General features: G+C 41.5%; 1 protein-coding gene across 2 annotated transcripts in view; it reads left to right on the top strand.

The window, feature by feature from the left end:
• Positions 1 to 250: 250 nt before the first annotated feature.
• LOC133411637 (netrin-G1-like) overlaps positions 251 to 21464 on the top strand; it is a 62598-nt gene continuing 41384 nt past the window's right edge. For both annotated transcript variants that reach the window (XM_061694225.1, XM_061694226.1), the window contains exon 1: positions 251 to 664. In XM_061694225.1, coding sequence (XP_061550209.1) covers positions 419 to 664 — 246 coding nt within the window. In that variant the 5' untranslated portion in view covers positions 251 to 418. The remainder of the gene's footprint in view (positions 665 to 21464) is intronic.

Below are 21464 nucleotides of genomic sequence, written 5' to 3' on the forward strand. Positions count from 1 at the left end.
GTTTTTATCCTGTAAATGTTTCAACACGTGTAGCCATCCTAAGCATCACGTAACGTTCAAATAAGACAAACAAGCACACAATTTAACTTTTATTTGTGTTGCTGTGAATGGTTCCCTGTGTAGCTACATGTAAAAAACACAATGTAAAAAAAAAAAAAAAAAAAAATCTCATTTCTTTCTATCCCACAGGACGCTGCCACCTTTGTGTCCAAAGAGGAGCATAAACCGCAACATCTGACGACCTCTTTGCACGTCGCATCTGACCGCTGACCCACCCGTCCACACACTTGTTGGTCATACCTCGAGTGGCCACGTGGAGGATAATCGCAGAAAAGATGCTGTGGCGGTTGACAACACTGCGGCTCATCTAAATCGCCCTCAGACGCATTTTTGTGACTGTTTAAACAAAAGAAAGAAGATGCTCTTGAGCGTCCTGCTTGCCCTGTGCGCCATCTATGGCGGTGTGGCCTACGCCATGCAACATTACCCCGCGGCCTGGGGACACTACGACGTGTGCAAGTCGCAGATCTACACGGAGGAGGGTCTGGCGTGGGACTACATGGCCTGTCAGCCCGAAGCCACCGACATGACAAAGTACCTGCGGGTGGCCCTCGACCCGCCCAACATCACGTGCGGGGATCCGCCAGAAACCTACTGCGCTCTGGTAAGTGACGAGCTCGCCTGCTGCCCTGATCGAGACGGATGAGGACGCCGACGTGGCAGGTCAGGGGTACGCCAGGCGACGTGTTGTTTCCCGTAACGGAGATTAATGAACACGCCGAAGGCCTGAAGTGCCCACGAGCGGGTGCACACGAGTTACACAAAGCCAGGAAATACAGTGAAAATCCGCAAATTCGCCGTTCATAAATTTAGCTGTCAAGTCTACCCAACAACTACAGTATTATCCATTCATCCATCCATTTTCTTCCGCTTATCCGAGGTTGGGTCACGGGGGGAGTAGCTTTAGCAGGGACGCTCAAACTTCCCTCTCCCCAGCCACTTCATCCAGTTCTTCCGGGGGGATCTCGAGGCGTTCCGAGGCCAGCTGGGAGAAATAGTCTCTCCAGCGTGTCCTGGGTCATCCCCGGGTTCTCCTTCCGATGGGACGTGGCCGGAACACCTCACCAGGGAGGCGTCCGGGAGGCATACGAATCAGATGCCCCAGCCACCTCATCTGGCTCCTCTCAATGTGGAGGAGCAGCGGCTCGACTCGGAGCTCCTCCCGGATGACCAAACGTCTCGCCCTCTCTCTAAGGGAGGGCCCAGACACCATGCGGAGGAAACCCCCAAGATACTTGCACTCCTCCACTTGGGTCAGGATCTCATCCCTGACCTGGAGAGGGCATGCCACCCTTTTCCAAATGAGGACCATGGTCTCAGATTTGGAGGTGCTGATTTTCATCCCAGCCGCTTCACACTCGGCTGTGAACCGCACCAGTGAGAGTTGGAGATCACGGCTTGATGAAACCAACAGAACGACATCATCTGCAAAAATGACAGACGCTATACTGAGGCCACCAAACTGGACCCCCTCTACGCCTCGGCTGCGCCTAGAAATTCTGTCCATAAAAGTTATGAATAGAATCTGTGACAAAGGGCAGCCTTGGCGGAGTCCAACCCTCACCTCACCTCACGGGTTCTGATCTGGGGGGGGGCGTTTCTCCCAATCACGCCCTTCCGGGTCTCTCTGTCATTACCCACGTGAGCATTGAAGTCCCCCAGCAGAACGATGGAGTCCCCAGTTTGGCAATATCCCTCTCTGCTGTCAACCGAAATTAAAGTCACAACTACATTGCCGAGCCTTGCTATCACATATGCATCTCATAACCATACCTGAGAAACAGGTTAGGGATGCCCTGTTTATGCTATGACATGCTAGCATAGCTACAGGTGGAGGACATGATGAACATTTCTTCAAACCTCCCAAAAGAAAACCAGTCACACTTTGATAATCACTGGTTTAGACATTGTTAATGTAAAACGAAAAGTGCTTTTCTTGAAAAATGAAGACATCTGGAAGTAGTCAAAATCAAATAATTTGTAAGCCATTTATTTTTAAGGGTAATGTTGTGAGATGAGTTTGATAGAGGACGTTTGGGATCATAGTTTTGGGTATATTTAGGTTTTAAACTAATAATACAGCGGACCCACACATACTCGCGGTTTGGCACCTGCAGATTCACCCATTCACAGATATTTTTTTTCAATTCTTGTAAATTTTCTTTTATTTGTATTTGTTATTTTATTTTATTTTATTTTGGGGAGGACAACCCGCGTTTTTCATGGAAAATGCTGATTGGTGGTATATCCCCCTTATTAAATGTTTTGGGTGGTTAAAATACTTTTTTCCCCAATGCAATTGTAGCTAATGGCCATCAATTATTTGCTATTTTTCGCTATTCACAGTCTGGTGCGGTACCCATCCCCATCAATTTGCACCTGAGCTTGGTCCCTAACCGCCGCAAATAGCAAAAGTTCAGAAATAGTAGTAGTAGAAATAGTACGTCCGCAAGTCAAAATGTGGACATCATTAAACATTTACTAAATGTACACTTCCGTCACACTACGTTGGTATGCTAACATACACTGCGATAACTCGATGATAAAAGATTTTACATCTTGCCCTGTGCAATTTCTAATGAGAATTGCTAACATGCGAACAGTCAGTACGCTAACATACAATGAGTTATCAACTGGAGTAAAGTTAGGATGGTATGGATTTTCAATCTTGGCATGTACGATTTCTAATGAGAATTGATAACATGCTAAGAGTTGCTTATCGCATAAGAGTTGCATATCGCATAATCCTTAAATATTTGTTTACTATTATTACTTTGGCCCCAACAAAATGGACACTTCATCCATCCATCCATCCATTTTCTGAGCCGCTTATCCTCACTAGGGTCGCGGGAGTGCTGGAGCCTATCCCAGCTATCATCGGGCAGGAGGCGGGCTGCACCCTGAACTGGTTGCCAGCCAATCGCAGGGCACATACAAACAAACAACCATTCACACTCACAGTCACACCTACGGGCAATTTAGAGTCCCAAATTAATGCATGTTTTTGGGATGTGGGAGGAAACCGGAGTGCCCGGCGAAAACCCACGCAGGCACGGGGAGAACACGCAAACTCCACACAGGCGGGGCCGGGGATTGAACCCGGGTCCTCAGAACTGTGAGGCTGATGCTCTAACCAGCCGTCCACCGTGCCGCCAAAATGGACACAACGCTAATGGCATCACAGATAAAACACACACAAAAAAAAAAAGTGATGAAGCACTGCACTGCTACTCATTACTCGAAGCATCGCTAATAAAGTGCCTGACCTTAGAGAGTCTCATTGGTTATTAAGTGGCTATTGTCAACAGCGGAGCCACAGGTTGCATTTATCTGCTCTCCCAATCAAAGACATCAGCATCATCGTCAGGGAGCACAGAGGCGCTTAAAACACGCTCCGAGCGGAGCCGCGCTGATAGCTCCCACTTGTAAATATTTACCAATTAAAAGCGTTTAAAAAGCAGCGCGTTGGTGCTGGTGGCTCCAGATGGCGCTGAGACGTTTAATGCCACCGTCGGATAGAGAGACAGAGAGAAAAGGGACGTGCTGAGCTTTACATCAAAACAAACAGCAGACAAAAATTAAGTAGCTCCGACCTTTAGCGGAGATAGACAATGTAGCTTGTGGTGCTGCATAATGATGAAGACACAGCGGAAGTCCGTCAGAGGAACTAGAGGAGGAAGTGGAAACCTATCAAAATAAAAGCAGTAACTGCGCACACACAGATTAACTCACATGCACAACACCAGTTACAGAAGAACCAAATCACAGACCTATGTTTGCAGAAAGCTAATCGAACAGGAACAAAAATAGGAACCTACTAAAATATAAACAGATGGACTCAAATGCAGAAGACCAGTCACAAAAAATTCAAGTCAAAGTCCTTTGTTCACAAAAAGCTGGCGAATACTGGCTCAAATCTCAGTCGCAAAAACAGGAAGTATGAACCTACCAAAATAAAACCAGTAACAACATAAACAGACGCAGGAGACTAGTCACACAAAATCCAAATTGAAGTCCTTTGTTCACAAAAAGCTGCCCAATACCAGTTCTGGATGAGAGTCCTATGAAGGGGACAAGAACAAAAACAGGACTTAGGAACCTACCAAAACAAAACAGTACTAGCACAAACATATGGACTCAAATGCACAACAGCAGTCATAGACAATCCGAATCATCTTTTGTTCGCAAAAAGTTGGTCCGTCTGAGAGTCCTATTAAGCTAATAGGAACAGGAACAAAAGCAGGAAAAAGGAACCAACCACGGATGTTCCGATCCGATCATGTGATCGAAAATCGGGGTCGATCACGTGATTTTCAGCTGCGTCCTCTCCTGTGTATTAAAATAATAAATTGAGTAATCAAAAAGCAGTACACGTTTTTGATATCCTCTTTGATATGCTGATGTGCTTCTATTTGAATTCAAAAGATTTATTACAAATACCACACATACAACATTTACGCATGAACCTTTATCTCACAGGGCTGAGTGTAGGTTACTGTATGAACACATTTGTTATGAGTTCTAAAAATACATGGTATTAACCTTGCGGGGTGAGCATAGTCAGCCACATGTCCTCCCATCACCCTGAGAGAGCAGCGTCACCCATGATCGCAGCGATTCTCTCCTCGAACGGGGTGAGGCCCTCCGCGCCGGTTCTTCCGCCTTTTTTGGGCCACACTTTGGCGGTGGGCAGCTGTCCTCCGCTTCACATCCACCTTAATGTCTGACCACTTCTATTTTAGTTCAGCATGTGCACGCTATTCTGTCTCCACAGCATTGACAGCCGCACACGCGCTGTCCCATTCACTCCTCTTTCGCGTGTTGTTAACGCCGTAGGACAGCGTGCCAAAGAGGATTTTCTTGCGTGCCTTCACATCATTGAGCAACTTCACATTCAGAAAAATAATTTTTCTTCATTACCTTGCTCATTCTCCTTTTTTTCTGATCATGCAGAGATCGGCATCTCAGGTGCAGGGTTCATTTCAATATGATTCGCATATTCAAATATCGGCGTGGACAGGGAGGAGTCGGCTACTCCAACATGTGCGCTCATTTCCACGTTGATTGGAATGTACGAAGGAAATGTGCTTGGATTCATGAGTACGCAGAGTTTCATACATCTGAATATTTTTGTGAGTACCACGTTTTCTGGATTTGAGCGTACGCCATGTTTTAGGAGGAAATCCTCGAAAGTCTTTGTACATGAGGCCCCAGATGACTACAGTTCAATTGAGGTTTTGTGTCACTATCTGAAACAGATAAATATCTGGTTGAGCTAAAATTTTCTTCAATTAAAACACAACAAAGCTGAGATAATTGTTTTTGGCAATAAAGTAGAATTGCTGTTAGTAAATACCTGGAGTCACTCTCTTTAAAAACCAAAGACCAAGTCCGGAACCTTGGTGTTCTGATAGATTCCGACCTGACTTTCAACAGTCATATCAAATCAATTACTAAAACTGCCTTCTACCATCTGAAGAACATATCCAGAGTGAAGGCTTGCATGTGTCAAGCAGACCAGGAGAAGCTCATCCATGCTTTTATCTCAAGTAGACTTGACTATTGTAATGGTCTTCTGACTGGACTACCTAAAAAGAGCATTAAACAGCTGCAGCTCATTCCGCATGCTGCGGCTCGGGTTCTGACTAGAACAAAGAGGTCAGAGCATATTACTCCAATTCTGAAGTCTTTACACTGGCTTCCAGTCAGCTTTAGAATAGATTTTAAAGTTCTGCTACTGGTCTATAAATCACTCAACGGTTTAAGTCCTGAATACATGAATGAAATGCTAATGGAACATAAACCCAGTAGGGCTCTGAAATCAACAGACCTGATCAGGTCAAATAGTGGAGCACAGAGTCCAAAGCAAACATAGCGAAGCAGCATTTAGCTATTATGCTGCACACAAATGGAATAAGTTGCCAACAAAAGTGACGTCAAGTGTGCATGTTTTTAAGTCCAGGTTAAAAACTCTTCCTTTTTCCCATGCTTTTTAGAGCATTTCCACTTTTAAATGATATTTATTGTACTGTATGCTGTTTTAATTGTATTTTGATTTATTTCCTTTATATTTTTCCTCTTTTTGTTTTAAAGATTCATAAGCTGTTTTTTCTTTGTTTTTAAATGCTTTTAATCATGTAAAGCACATTGAGTTACCTTGTGTATGAAATGCGCTATATGAATAAATTTGCTGTGCTATAAATATAAAACCAGTAACATCACAGAAAGATGGACTTAAATGCAGGGGACCAGTCACAAAAGTATCCAAAGCAAAGTCCTTTGTTCACAAAAAGCTGGGCAATACCGGCTCCGACTGAGAGTTCTTTTGAGGGAACACAAGAAAAAACAGGAAGTAGGAACCTACCAGAATAAAACCAGTAACAGAAAAAACAGATAGACTCAAACGCAAAAGACCAGTCATAGAAAATCCAGTTAAGTCCTTTGTTCACAAAAAGCTGGCCAATACCAGCTCTTGGCAGAGAGTTCTTTGAGAAAACAGGAGCAAAAACAGGAAGTAGGAGCCTCCCAAAATAAAAGATGTAGCACAAACTGAAGGACACAAATTTACGACACCAGTCACAGATCTAAATCGAAGTCACTTGTTACCAAATACTTGATCTGGCTGAAAGTTGACACAGGAACAAAAATAGAAAGTAGGGACCTACCAAAATAAGAACAGTTAGAGGACAAACAGATTAATTCAAATGACACCTGTTGCAGAAGATTCAAATCAAAGTCCTTTGTTTACAAAAGGTTCCTTGGTACCGTATCAACGGAAGAAAAACAGGATGTCGAAATCTAGCAAATTTAACCCAGTAACAACAGCACAAACAGATACACCTAAATTCATGACAACAGTCACACGTTGTCCAAATCAAAAACCTTTGTTAACAAACGTTGGTCAATATCCATTCCAGAAGAGAATCCTATCAATGGGAATATCAAAATGAAACAAATAACAGCAAAAACTGACTCAAATGCATAACAGCAGTCACAGATGATCTAAATTGAAGTAATTTGTTCACAAAAAGCTGGTCAATGCCAGGTGATGAGGCCAAAACCAACATGTAAATGAGCTCTTTTCCCGTTCAGGAGTTGCTTTCCCTCCCTTAATGGCGGTTAATGTGCCGTCAGCGCATCCCGGATGGATCGTCACCCTGTCTTGTCTTCACTTCCAACAACGTTGGCTATTCGTGCGTTATTGAGTCTGGCATGGAAAGGCTGTTTAATAATGCAACAGTGCTGATCTCAAACAAATGAAGCTTTCAAACAGAACTTTTTCAATGCAAGCGGAGACTTTTCGGTGGCATTTTGTCACAAATTTTCCATCAATGGTTTAGACAAAAGAGTTAAGAATGTCTGGTTCTCCCCACCGGCTAACTGTTAAACAGGTTTATAAAAGGTGGAGATAAGATAGCATGCGAAAACATACCACTTTGTTCTCGGAAGTTTACCTCTTTTTATTTTTAGCGTAAAGAGTTTTTTGAGAAAATATATTACTTTCTTTCTGACAAATATAAATGTTGATTTTTGTAAGCTTTTTTTTGTAATTTTTTTTCATTTATACAACTTTTTTTCTAGAAGATATATACGGTAATTCTTGTAAGACTTTTTTTAAACTAAATGTGCAACTTTTTTCTTGAAAATATATCAGTTTATTTAAAAAAGAAAAATCTGGTAAGAATAAAAAAATATATATATATGCACAACTTTTATTCCCAGAAAGCTACAAATGTTTTGCTCAAATATATGCACTTTTTTTTTTTTCGTGTGTGAAAATGTTTTTTTTCGTAACTTTTTGCAAGAATTTACAACTTTTGTTCAAGAAAATAAACTCCCACAGCACCCTCCACAGGACTTCCCAAGGGACATGGTTAAATGCCTTCTTCAAGTCCACAAAGAACATGGAGACTGGTTGGGTGAACTACCATACATTATTATATATATATATTTTTTTAAATTATTATTATGTTTTTTTTAATTGATGTATCACGTGAATTTCCCCTGTGGTGATCAACAAAGGTTATCCTATCTTATCTTGTGATGAGTCTGCCAAAACCCACATAAGCGGTTCTACAGTCTACAATGACAAGCAAGAACACTCCCTGACATCGTAGAGAAGATTCAGGTTAGAGGTTGCGAATAGGGCAAATAAGGATACCACCAGCCTCTCACTTCTGGGAATCCGTCAGCGAAGGTGAACCAAGAAATGCTGGCTTTGAGCGAGAGCGCCGTCGGCCTACGCGTTTTCCGTGACGGGCGCTTCTATTCCGTCGTCGCTTGAGTCGATCTGGGTGGATCCTTGTAATGCTGCTGAACTTTATTCCGTTTTCTAAGAAAGGATGAAAGAGCGCAGGCTGCTAGTTGGACACACAATCCCTCCCGCTGAGGCTTACGGATGAAAATACAAGATGAGAGCCGCCGCTAAAATGCTGGGAGATTGCCACGTATTGTTTATCCACTTCGAGGATGGCTTTTATTTGCATTTTGCAAATCAACTCTTCACTCGGTTAGGGTTGATTGTTTTCCGCATCAACTCACCTCAGCGGGGTGAAAAGATGACTCGTGCTGATGGTGAAAAATATTTATGTGGTCGCAGATATTTATCGGCTCACTTTGATGTCTCCCCCCTCAAAAGAAAAAAGAGGCATATGTCCTCGGGGATTAAGCGGAGACCAAAATAACGTTAATCAGGTGGCCAGAGGCGGCCATCCAAATAAATGTTGATCCGTGTCTGCTGGGAGCATCAATAAGAAAATGTTTACCGCGAGGTGATACGTTGTCCACGAATGCTTTGATTTAAGCAATTTTACGCAATCAAGATTGAGAGTAAAAATAGACGACTCTAAAGGTTGACATATTTTTTTGCAAAAGTTTTTTTTTTTCTTCCCCAAAAATATTTTAAAAGAATTCTCATTACGTGAATGGCTTTTTTTTTTTTTAATTGACAACTTCATTCGTTTATTCTCTTAAGATTCTGGCTTTGTTTTCTCAAAAATATAGAACTTCATGAAAAAAAAATATTATTTTATTCTCATAAGATAAGACTTTCTAAAAAATACACGACTTTTCTGTAGAATTTATTCTTAAATTACTGAATGAATAATTCTTATTCTCCAATGCCATTTTGCCAACTTTATCATATTCTAACGTAACATTTTACCGTACCTCATCGCATCGTAATTGGAGTGAATCGTATCGTATTCTAGATGGAGTGTATCGCATCATATTGTAACATATTTTATGCCAGATGGAGTGGGAGAAATCGGATTGTATCGTAACTCATCGAAGTAGAGTGAATGGTATTGTGTCGTAATGTTTCGCATTGTAATTGGAGTGAATCTCATTGTACCGCATTGCATTGTAATTGGAGTAAGTTGGATCGGATCGTATATTGCTTCATATGTATTGTGGTCAGTGTATGGAGATATGTCTCGAAGTGATGTACTTTGTAAAGGCTCTTTCCAATGCTAACCACGCTTCCAAAAGACAAATCAAAGAGAAAAAAATAATAATAATAAAAAATCAACCCCTCCCACTGTTGTTTCTACGATGACGGGGTCACATCCTTGCTCCAGAATGTCACACTTTTAAGTGCTCGCTAAATCAGTTAGCGATGCCCCCCCTCTGACCGTTGGCGGAGGCGGGCCAAGGCGGAATTCACTCATCCGTGCATTTGTTTGGAGACGGGGAACAGTTAGAGCGTTTAGCGTGCCGTCACCCCGCCGCCCTTGACTGTGTCTTGAACCGGCGCAGCCCGGCACATCATCGCCGCACCGCTGCCCGCCGAGACACCGCGGTGACACGCGACATGTCCCCTGACGCCAACAGGGGGAGGTAAAGGGAATCGTCATTTAGGCTATCACTCGCCTGCCAGCGTTATTGTCTGCCGCCCCGCTTTTTAATTTCCCTGTGCCTTGTTTTCTGTCAAATGATGATGCATAATATCCCGGTCTCAGGTTGGGCACCGGGATGAGGTGAGCAGCTTGACAGACGGAGATATGTCGCCATTATTCGCACGTACGAGTGACAGGTTAATTCTTGGCGGGTTGTAAATACAAAGATGAATGAATTATGCATGGAGATAGCAGAGAGGGAAAAGTGATGATTGTATGTGTGTGCTTTCTGGACCGTTTAACACATATATGTCAAACTCAGGCCCAGGGGTCCAATTTGGCCCACGATGTAATTATATTTGGCCTGCAAGACCGTATCAAATGTGTATTAGAGCTGGCCCGCCAGTATATAGCACATGCGCTACTAATATTACAAATCCCAGAATGCTTTGCGAGTGTGTTGGCCCATCGGTCTAGACCGGCGAGCGCCCATTCCCTTCCTGTTGCAGTCATTAGAAACTATGCTACAAGTCTCCTCGAACAATTTTACACTTCCCCTTCCCAAAAACGGCCAAACTAAAGATGGAAAACTGTTAACTTCCAAGACAGGTGGGAGGCAGATTGTCTGTTCACTCAAGTAAAAGACAGACCTGTTTGTCATGTGCGGAGCAACGTGGCTGTAACAAAGAGGGACATACACATATTTTAATCATTCTTTTTTTTTTATTATTGTCGTTTATCAACTCGTAGGTAGGGACTATTAATAGTTTGAAGTTTGGATATTTATTGAGGGACATTCTTATTGTTTCGGGTTGTTTTGTTGTTGGCCTTTGAAAAAAGATCTACATCAAAAAGAAAGGCAGTTGGCGATAGATAAATAGAAGATGGAGAGACAGAAGAATTCATGTTATCCGTTTAAATACAAAACAAACAAATACCACTGATGTCTTTTATCGCAAATTTGATTTCTCGTGTTTATAATATTAAAGTTTGTTTATTCCAGATTCAGTGTTTAAGCAAAATTAAGTTTGTTGTCATATGATAAATCTTAACGCTACATTTCTGCAGATAAGCGAAACATGCACATCTCAGTGATTTTTCATTAAATATTGAGTTTGGCTGGCGATTGTATAACTGTATAATTGTATAACTCTAGTGAATTGTATGAGGGTTGGGCACCGAGAACCGGGACTAACGTTCTGGTTCTCCCGGAATCATTCAAATAAAAAAAAATTCGGGTCCCAGTTCCCATGCCTACAGTCCACCGACCCCGAAGAAGAGAGTGGCGAAAATGCGGAATCGCTCAAATTCAAACGATGCCCAACCATAATCGTATTGTACTGTACCTCACTCACTGCGTCATAAAGTGAATCATATAAGTGAATTGTATATAGTTGCTGGAACAAATTGTATCGCAATTGGAGTAAATTGTAATGTATCATATCTCATCATGTCGTCATAGGAACCCCCACTAGTTACTATTCAAAAAACACCCCAAAATTATTGTGTAGGGATAAACTCCAAAAAAGTATTTTTAAAAAAGCAAAAAAAGAAAAATACAAACATTCAAAAAATATATATATCTTTTTTATGAAAAAAAAAGATTCGAAAATCAGCAAATAGGTGAATCTGCGGGTGTTGAACCGCAAGTATGAAGGGGTCCACTGTATGTTGTATTGTATCGAATCGTAATTGGAGTGAATCATATCGAAAGTTGCGTGCTTGGTAGTGTATCAGATTGAATCACATCATAATTATTTTGAATCATATTGTATCATATCGCATTGTATCATCATTGGAGTGAATCGTAACATGGAGCGTTATATTCAAGTAAATTGTTTAGCATAATTCGAGTGAATCATTGTAATTGATGTGAATTGTATCGGAATTTGCGTGCATGGTATTGTATCGAATTAAATCATAACATTGTAATTGAAGTGATTGCAGTAATCGTTATTTGAGTGTGTGTTATTGTGTATTTTCTTGTATTGTATCACATCACATGGTAATTTGTATTGTATTGCATTGTAATTCAAGTGAATCATATCATAATTGCAATGAATCATATCATATTGGAGTGAATCATCAGAATTGGAGGGAATTGTATCTTAATTGGACTGGATGGTATTGTATTGCATTTTAATTTAAGTGAACTGTATCGGAATTGGAGTGGATCATATCGTAATTGCAGTGAACAGCATCGTAATTGGTGGGGATTGTATCGTAATTGGAGTGAATAATATTATGTTGCATCATATCTCAGCATAACTGGAGTGTATCGTATCGGAATTGCAGTGAATCGTGCATGTAACCACCAAGCTATATTGCAGTTGCTCTAAACACAAAAAGACATCTTCATTTTTTTTTGTTTTTACATTTGAATGACTACTTTTCAGATTTTTCGTTAACAAACTCAACATCTTTTCTTCCTCCGTAAGGCTTGAATGTTAGATCAAGCAAACAAAGAGACAAATCTTGCCTGCATTCCCCGCTGTGCGCAATTATTCAAAGGCAATCCTCTTACTTCACCATATGACTCAGACGCCTTGCTGTTTGCCGCAAAACACTCGCATCGTCTGGCGGGAAAAAGCCTGGCACGAGCGCGTCACGGCTAAATTGTGTTTCTCACACTTGGCTAATTTGACATTTCCGTGATGAGACAGACGTTCCTCGAAAGCGGCCATTATTCACACATTTCAATCACAGTGTGTTGTGATGTGATACTTTAAAAAATGAATCCTTGACCTTCTTGTTTAACTGCACAAAAGGACTTTATAACATGATTTTTTTTCCTTTTTTCATGATCGACTATGGGGAAAATGATCTTTCAGTCCATCCATTCATTTATCAGAAAAAGGTTTTCCCACAGACATCCCTATTTAAGGTTTGTAATAAAAAAAATTATTTTATTTGATCACAAAATAACTTTTCCTCGATAAACATTTGCGATGCAGTCAATAGACTTCAATAGATTGCATCCGTCCAAACAAGTTCAGCATCGCATTTTTCTTTTGTTTTTTTGCAATAGCCCTGTGTTTCCAGGGCTATTGCATACTATGTTTAACTCCAACTTGGGAATTCGCCCAAGTGAGCACCATTGTGAAGCAAATATCCTAGACAAGTTAAATTGTGACGCTTTTTTCCTACACCATCCAAATGAGGGCGGAAGTTTGATGACATAAGAAGATTCTCGTGCCATATACTGTAGGTAGCCTACGTCACGGGTTTCCGATTTTGTTGTTTTGGCGCAAAGGGAACGATGTTCAGATGAAGCATGCATTATATAAAAGTTTTTATCAACTCGTTGCAAATGTCAAAGTGCTTTCTGTCTTTTTAGTGTTGGGGGGGGGTCAAGCAGGACAGCGTTTTAGATGTTTGTATTCACTATGATGTATAAAATCCTGCAGCGCATGGAAAGGTTTGAAGGCAGAAACGGTGGCAGGATGACAGGCAACTGTTGGGAGCTCGCTCCCCCCTTCAGCCATCACGTTGTCAAGCCACATCGATCTGAGAAAGAGCAAAAAGAGTGTGTGTGTGTGTGTGTGTGAGGAGAACGGGCTTTATTGGCGTGATTTTTATATAATGCTGAATGAAAGGCTGACATTTGAGTGCTGCTTTATTCTGCACGCTGGTTGGCATTTGAAATTAATAGATGCCTCTAATAACTATGCAGATTGACATGGTGAGCTAGCACAATAGCGACGCTATTTCCCGCTCTCAATTTCATCTCTTTGATGGCGACGACCGCTACGATTTTCTGGCTTTTGTGAAAGCACTATTACCAATGAAAAGCAACGTGATTCGCGACCTAACGGGTGTCACATGTGATGGCAAAACAACTCATTTCAATGTGAAGTATTTTTCACACACATAAAAAATAAAAAATAAACGTGACTCACCCTCCTCCCGAATCTTGACAGTGGTGAACTTGTCACCTCCGTCTACATGAGCGGCACACGAACACTCGGCGCAGCTTTGGTGCTACTTAGCGTTTTGAGTCTCTGGAGACGCGACAGCTGTTCGCCGACAGCCCCGAAAGCAATGTCACGCGAGAGAAACCAGGCTTAAATTGACGGCAATACAGAATTGTTTTCACCCACGGTAATACAGTGTCATGTATTGGACGTTATCTGTGCTAATATTTCTACAAGTACTGCACACAACTCGGAAATGTTACATTAGAATGAAGAAGATTCCATGCTAGTCCAATTAGCATCGAATAGAACCACGAGACTGGATGATCAGCGGTTGCCATGGCAACAATAGACATGTACTTTTCAAATAAAAACAGAAAATAAGGCAGGACAGTCATAACACGCAAGACATTTGTTTAATGACAGCTTAATAAATGGGAGAGTTTCCTGAATAGATAATCCGATTTTTGTTATTGTCTATGCAAGAAATATTTTTCAAATGCAAACAAATCAAAAGTCAACAAGCAATTCCGGATCATACTGTTCGACCTAATTTGGTGCTTAAAAAATTCATAACTGAATTTCCTCATACTGAATGTATATCAAAAATGTTCTCCCAGTGAAATGAATTAAAATGGCATTAATCAATTTCAGTCCCCTAAAAATATGCAAATATGTAATCATGATTGTATAAAAGCATAATAAGAGAATGTAATGAAGTAAATTGCTTTAGTAAAATGCAATTACTTTACTGAAGAGTTGTATTTGTGTGTTGGATGTGTGCATTAAAGGGGCGTGGCCTAGAGAGCGGGGTAAGGAGCTGGAGTTGGGTTGGCCAGCTAGTTCAGTGTGAGTGTCTGAGCGTGAGTTGTGGCCTACAGCAGGTCCTCAGTGTTCTCATTTTGTATTTGGATCCCGTTCAATAAAAGGCTGAAAGTGAATCAGTGGCTCCGGCTCTCCTTGCCCACATGCGGGGGGGCATTACAGTACCTTAATTGCTCAATTTGTTTTCACTGGATTGGAGTGGCGGCGTATCTGAATTACTCGTAATTCAAATGTCGGTTCGCATCTCAAAGCAAAAAAAATTTTTAAAAAATGGACCAAGCAATGGCTTGCAACTGAGAAAACCTTTTTTTGCGCTTGCAAATCAAGGTACTACTTCACACTCTGCATACACTATGTTGCTGAAAGTAGCCTGTTTGAGAGGGCAGCCGTGTCTGGTGCAAGTGAGTCACTTTATACCCCATATACAGTAGTGCTGGGTCAATGGCCAGTACGAATTTGGTTTCCATGGCGGCAGCAGCTCAGAGTGTGCACAAAAGCAAGCGTCTAAAGACCATAAAAGTGTTAACTCATGGAGGCACCAATCAAAAATACTCAATGCAGCTCTGCTTACTTTTTGGCTTAGACGTTTGACATTTTCCGACAATATACAGTAGTCCGACAGGTGTTGCTTGAAAGTGGCTGTGGATCTTCGCCCAGCCTCGCTCTTTATGTCATTGGTGAAAGAACTCACTGTGGAGGGTGATTATTGTGTAAATTAGCCCAGTATACAAGAGTGGTTTGTGGCGTATGTATGGTTTAAACTACAAACACAGGCCATCATGAAAATAAATAAAAAACACAATTTAAAAAATTAGGGAGGGTGTCAACTACTCACAGTTTTTCGCTCTTTGTGGCTGGGCTTGGTCCTTATACTCCAGGAATAGTTGAATAAGGGGAGCACTGGATCAAAAACGGATGGATGGACGTGCCCTATAAATATTAGCTATTTAGTGTTTGGCCATAAACTTGATCCGGACTAGCTAGCCTCTTAGCAGGCGGCGGTTTATCGAGCGCATCACGACGGGATCTAGAGAAGAGAATTAAAGAGCCGCTCGTTAGAGCAACTTTGAAGCATCTTATTAAATCCCGACATCAGAGAGTCTAATCCTGCGCGCACGCACACACGCACGCACACACACAGACTAACACCGTGATACTCGCATACATAAAAAAGTTTGTCCATACACACAACTGTTAGTGCCGCTATGATCGTGATAAGCGGTGTTAAATGCGGCCCGCTGGGACTGTGCCACACGGGACAGATAATGAGGCCAGGTGTTAATTGACGCATAGCGCCATTTCCATTTTGTCTGCAGTCGCAGACCTCGATTTGGATTCACGGGGCAGCGGCTTATTTGGCGAGGCGTCGACTTCAAAGGCGCAGACTTGGAAGCGGTGGCGTCCTCCAAGGGACTGCCTCGGCGAGGGCTACGCTTGCGTAAAAAAAAAAAAAAAAAGGGCATCGTGCTTGATGTAAATGGAAAACATGAACATGCCGCGAGATGTGTGCGTGTTTTGTTGTTGTTGTTTTTTGATCAAATGTCAGCGCCAATAGCGAGTTACGGACGTCACCTCTGCACCCGCCACTTGATGCTTGTCTTTTCATGTTGCTTGTGTTTACAAAGTGAGGCCAAAAACTTTATTTAACATTAAGTTGGCTCTGCGTTAGCTCGACTTTATTTGGAAGATACATTCTTTGATGTATAGGACTACATCAAAGCTGGCGTCGTTTATATAATTTTGAAATCCAAAACACAAGTTGTGAGCATATCATGCCAAACATTAGTAGTATACTATTATTATTATGATTACTCAACATGTTTAGCTTCTATTTTTAGCTTTTTTGGGGACCAAATGATGATATATATTATAAAAGAAATCAATAAAAACGCTTGTACAGACTAATGTACGCTAAAGTTTGTCATGATACGCTGACATCTCGTGCTAAACGTTAGCGTACCTCATGAGACTTCAACGTTAGCGTACCTCATGAGACTTCTCTTTTCATGTGACTCTCTTTCTTTAGATTTTCGTTTGACAAAAATATTATATAATAGCATAATAATTCAAGTACATCCTTTTAAAGAGCAATTAACGAGTTTAGCTCTCACTTTAACTTGTGGCCTTCTATTCTAGCGCAGAACAATTTGGATTACATTGCGCAATCCCATTACTCTCCTGAACATGGGATGTACTCTAGATCTTTCCCTGCTGTGCCATAGTATGTGATCCTCAAACCTGCCGTACGATATAATAGTCACTAAATCTCTATGGAATTTCCGCCTAAGCCGCAACGATCCCACTATCTTGACGCCTATTCCCGTCGGATGGCTTATACAGCACCTAAAAGGATCAACGACGCCGGGAGATTGCCATACACTGGTCCTCTAAAAGGCTGATCCGTGTGGATGTCATCCATTTTGGAATCATCCTGATTTATGAAGGTGCTTTTTGGAGTGCGGGGCAAATGGAGCTCGCCCTTACAACTGATTGGGAGTTTATTGTGCAACCTGATGGCCACCTTGTGATTTCATCAAGTGTCGCGTTATCCGTTCATCATTTCTGTTGTCTGGGGATCAATTCCCGCAATGAGGGATATAAGAGAGAGTGAGAGGGACGCCATTTGTCAAAGTCCTCGTGGTGTGCGCGAGTGGCAGCAGAAGTGTGGCGGAGGTGCGGGTGCAGGTGTCATGTGGCTGGTCGGAAGGTGTCAGGCTCAGCGGGACGACGGGTTGATTAATCCAGCCTCACCTCCGCTTTCACGTCCAGTGGGAGATTTTTTCTTTTTTTCCTCTCTCTTTCTCACAGTCCCGAAGGTTCTGTGAAAACAATTCGGCTCAATTGAAAGACTCTCCTGTCGTTTTGACAGTGTGTTGGCTGGAGCTTGAAGGCTGCGGTTTCCGATGAAAGGCAGAGCCCACAAACAATCACAGTATACAGTGGGTACGGAAAGTTTTCAGACCCCCATACATTTTTCACTCTCTCTTATATTGCAGCCCTTTGTTAAAATCATTTAAGTTCATTTTTATATACACTGTAATTTATATGAAATACATTATATATCATATACAAGTTACAATATATACAAAACCAGCTGCTGGGCATTAACGGTAGCTTAAAATATGTACATGTATGAATTACAAAAAGAATAGATATCCTGATGCTCACTGCTTTTCTTGACCTGCCTCGTTAGGACTATTGGAATATCTGTGTAAATTAGCATTTATTATTTCCATTCACTCTGTGCGGTTCATTTATTTTAAGCACACACTGCCGTTCATTACCATAATTAGTTTTCATTTCATATTTGATTTTTAAACTGCTTGGCCAGCAGCCAATTAGATAAAGCTTACTAATTCCACACCCACTGACATTTTGCACAATCCCTCCCCCTCGCTAATGATCGCAACCTCATCGCAAACATCTCCGTTGCCGCGCTAGGGTAAACACAGCTGCCTTGCGATCGTGAGACTGCGGCTGGTCAAGGCTAATAACGTCTCATACTACGTGGTTCCCTTAAGGTCAAGCCAATATCACTGTAAATTTAAAGACATTTAGAGAGTGTTGAGCTGCGGATATTTTCATCCAAATGTCATGAGATCGGATGGAAATAGGTCTCGATGATGATGAGATTCGCTACGTATCTTGGTTGTTGTAGGTTACGGTTCAGTTCACATTCGGTACAGTAAGGGAACGTGATTATTCTTAAATAAGCAAAATAATAACAGCTTCAATCATTTATCATTAGGATATAAATTAACGTTCCTGTGGTGCCATTTCAAAGAGTTAACCAGTTGGACGTAGTGCCAAAAGCATGTCACTAGGCGTGACGTCGGCTAGCTAAAGGCTAGCTAAAGGCTGAGCTACGATGCATTGTTTTACAGTCGCGTTGCGAGAGCACGAGGCAGTTACACTTTCTGACGCTTCCCTAATACTGTATGTACTCTGTACCGTACAGCGAAATACAAAAACATGCATTGTTACACCCCTACATAGTACTGTCCTAATCGGCAAATGTTTTGTGTGGGGACTTGGTTTACCTCAGGACCTTTACGAACGGTACATACCAAAATAATACCTAAATACAAATACAGTGGCGCCTTGAGACCTGACCCAAGAGTTTTTAGAGATACAAGCTGTCGTTTGGTTGATTTTTTTTTTTTTTTCTTTAAATACACTTTCATATTTTTTTCAAAAATCAATACTATTGGTCCATCTAAAGTGTTAAAAATGGCTTGCTTTTCTTGATGGTCCAATGTTAATGGCTCAACAAATATGCAGGTTTCGTTTCCCGAAAAGTGATGATTTTGGAGAGGCGAGGATTCTGCTGGATGCCCGTGATATATTCGTTATCCTGTGCAAAGAACTAATATTTCTGCAGCTTACTGGGGAGCTGAGACCGTCGCCATGTACTGTATAGCCGTATGTCTGTACTATATTGTCCCCAGGTTGCCAAGGTGTACAAATCAGAAGGAGCAGCAATGTCCATTGAATTGAAGCGAATAAAATGTGGCAAAAACTGTTTCATTTCTTTACATTCTATAAATTTGTGTCATTAATATACAATACTAGTTTTTAAGAATAATTCAGGCTAAAATATTAATTCCAGGCCAATATTGGTCAGCTAATGGCTGTGATTATCCAGCACCAAATTTCTAAGAAAATTTCACATTATTAGTATAGTTACTTGAACAATTAGGTCAATATTACCACAATTTGCTGAAATGAAAAATATGGCAGCCATGTACACATTTGCTTTACATTAATACGAGAAAAATGTTAACTAAGCTCGCACTCTCCACTCCTTAGGTGCAAAAATATATTGATTGCCATGACGCGATTTGTCTTCAGTCATGTTTCGTTCGTCATTATCTTCTTTGTCATCTCCTCTATTGTCTTCTTATTTGATGTCTTAATTTTGTTCATTGTCTTCTTTTTTAGTTGTCTTCTTCATTATCGTCTTCCTCATGGTCTTCTTTGTGAGAGTTTCCATTGCAACCTTCATATTCCTCGTGGTCTTTGACTTCATTGCCATTGTCCATTTCTTGATGGCCGCCTTTGACTTCTACTTCTTTATCATACTCTACATCTTCATCTTCTTGTTATGTTTTCTTCGTGCTGTCTTCTTCGTGTCGTCTGTTGTTTTCTTTGTCGTCATCAGCTTCTGCCTTATATTTGTCTTGGCATCATCCTATTTTTATTCTTTGTCATTGTCTTCTTCTTCGTCAACTTCTTCGTCCCACACGCTAAACACAGTAGTAACGATAATTAAATAATAAAATGCTAATATTAAGCAGCTGATTTTTTTTCTTTTTTGTTGAACCCTTTTTAGACTCATTCAGTTAGTTTGAAAGCAGGATGTTTTGTGTCAAAGCATCCCAATAGAAATCCAATTGGATCATGTGATTATCATAAAATGATCGTTGGCAGCTATATTGTCAAGTCTGAAAATTATCCGTGGAAAAGTTAAGGTGATATTTCTCATCTCCAGTGCTGGTGTCGTGACTGCAGGTGAAGGATCAAGCTGAGGGGGCTTATTGTTTTCCAATAGGTGGCCCCCAGCACAGCACTAAAGCCCCCCTGAGTCGACAATGACCACAGAGACCATCGATCGGCCGGAAGGCGGTGTTTTCGTTGTTAAATAACCACCACAGGAAATCCGATGGAAGGGTCTGACCTTTTTTTCTGCGTCAGAGCCATCAGAAACAAATCCAGCGCGGTGGGCGTTTTGTAGCCCAGAGTAAATAGTGTCACTTAGTGTTGGATGGGAAAAGTGCCTCTGCTTTATTGAGCGTTATTAATGATGGAAGGGACTTCTGTGAAAGGAACGAATCCCCTGCTGATACTGAGGGGAGCTTCCTCGGATAAACTGATCGCTTCCCCGAAGGCCCCAAGTGGAGGCAGGCGGCGAGAGGATGATTATGGATTGAATTTATGACCGCTTCCCCCGTTTCTTCTGCTGAAGCGGTGATGCAAATGTGTCCCTTATTTACGCCTCGCTGTTCGGTGGGGAAATTGCTCGTCCTTAGCCGGCGACGTGTCGGTCTCAGAGAGAACAACAAATGAAAGAAGCAGGAGAAAGACCAGGGGAGAATCAGACATTCTGCAAAACCTTGAAAATATAACACACACAAAACACTACCTTTTGATCACAAGTGACAAGCTTATGGCTAGCTAGCAAGCAGACTGTGCAAGAAGCTAAGGTTGCAGTCTACATCTTTAATAAGTGCTCCTTCTTGTCAAACGCCATAAACACTGTTCACAGAAGATCCAAATCAACGTTCTTCTTTCACAAAAAGTTGGTTGAAACCAGCTATGGCTGAATGTTATCAAGCCAGGAATTGGAATTGAAAACAGGGAGGTAAAATCTGCTAATATAAAACCAGTCTCAACACAAACAGATGGACTGATGCACAACACCAGCCACTGGAGAGCTATGTAAATCAAAGTCCCTTGTTCACAAAAAGTTGGACAACAGATTCTCTGGTTGAAAGTCTCATCAGAACAGGATGGGAACAAACACAAACTAAAACCAGTAACAGCACAAACAGGTGAATGAAATGCACGACACAGGTCACAGAGAGCCAAGTCAAAGTTATTTGTGCACAAAAAGCTGGTCAATACCGACCCTGACTGAGAGTCCTATCAAGCCAGGAATGGGAGGAAAATGGAAGTAGAGATCTAAACAAACAAATAGAACCAGTAACAGCACAAGAAAATGGACTGAAAGGCACGACACAGGTCACAGAAAATTTTAATCAAGCTCATTTGTTTACAAACAGCTAGTCCGTAACTGCTTCGGCTGAGCGCCCTATCAAAGGAACCAAAA

This window comes from Phycodurus eques, chromosome 13 (genome assembly GCF_024500275.1).
Source record: "Phycodurus eques isolate BA_2022a chromosome 13, UOR_Pequ_1.1, whole genome shotgun sequence".
In the NCBI taxonomy this organism is placed as follows: Eukaryota; Metazoa; Chordata; class Actinopteri; order Syngnathiformes; family Syngnathidae; genus Phycodurus; species Phycodurus eques.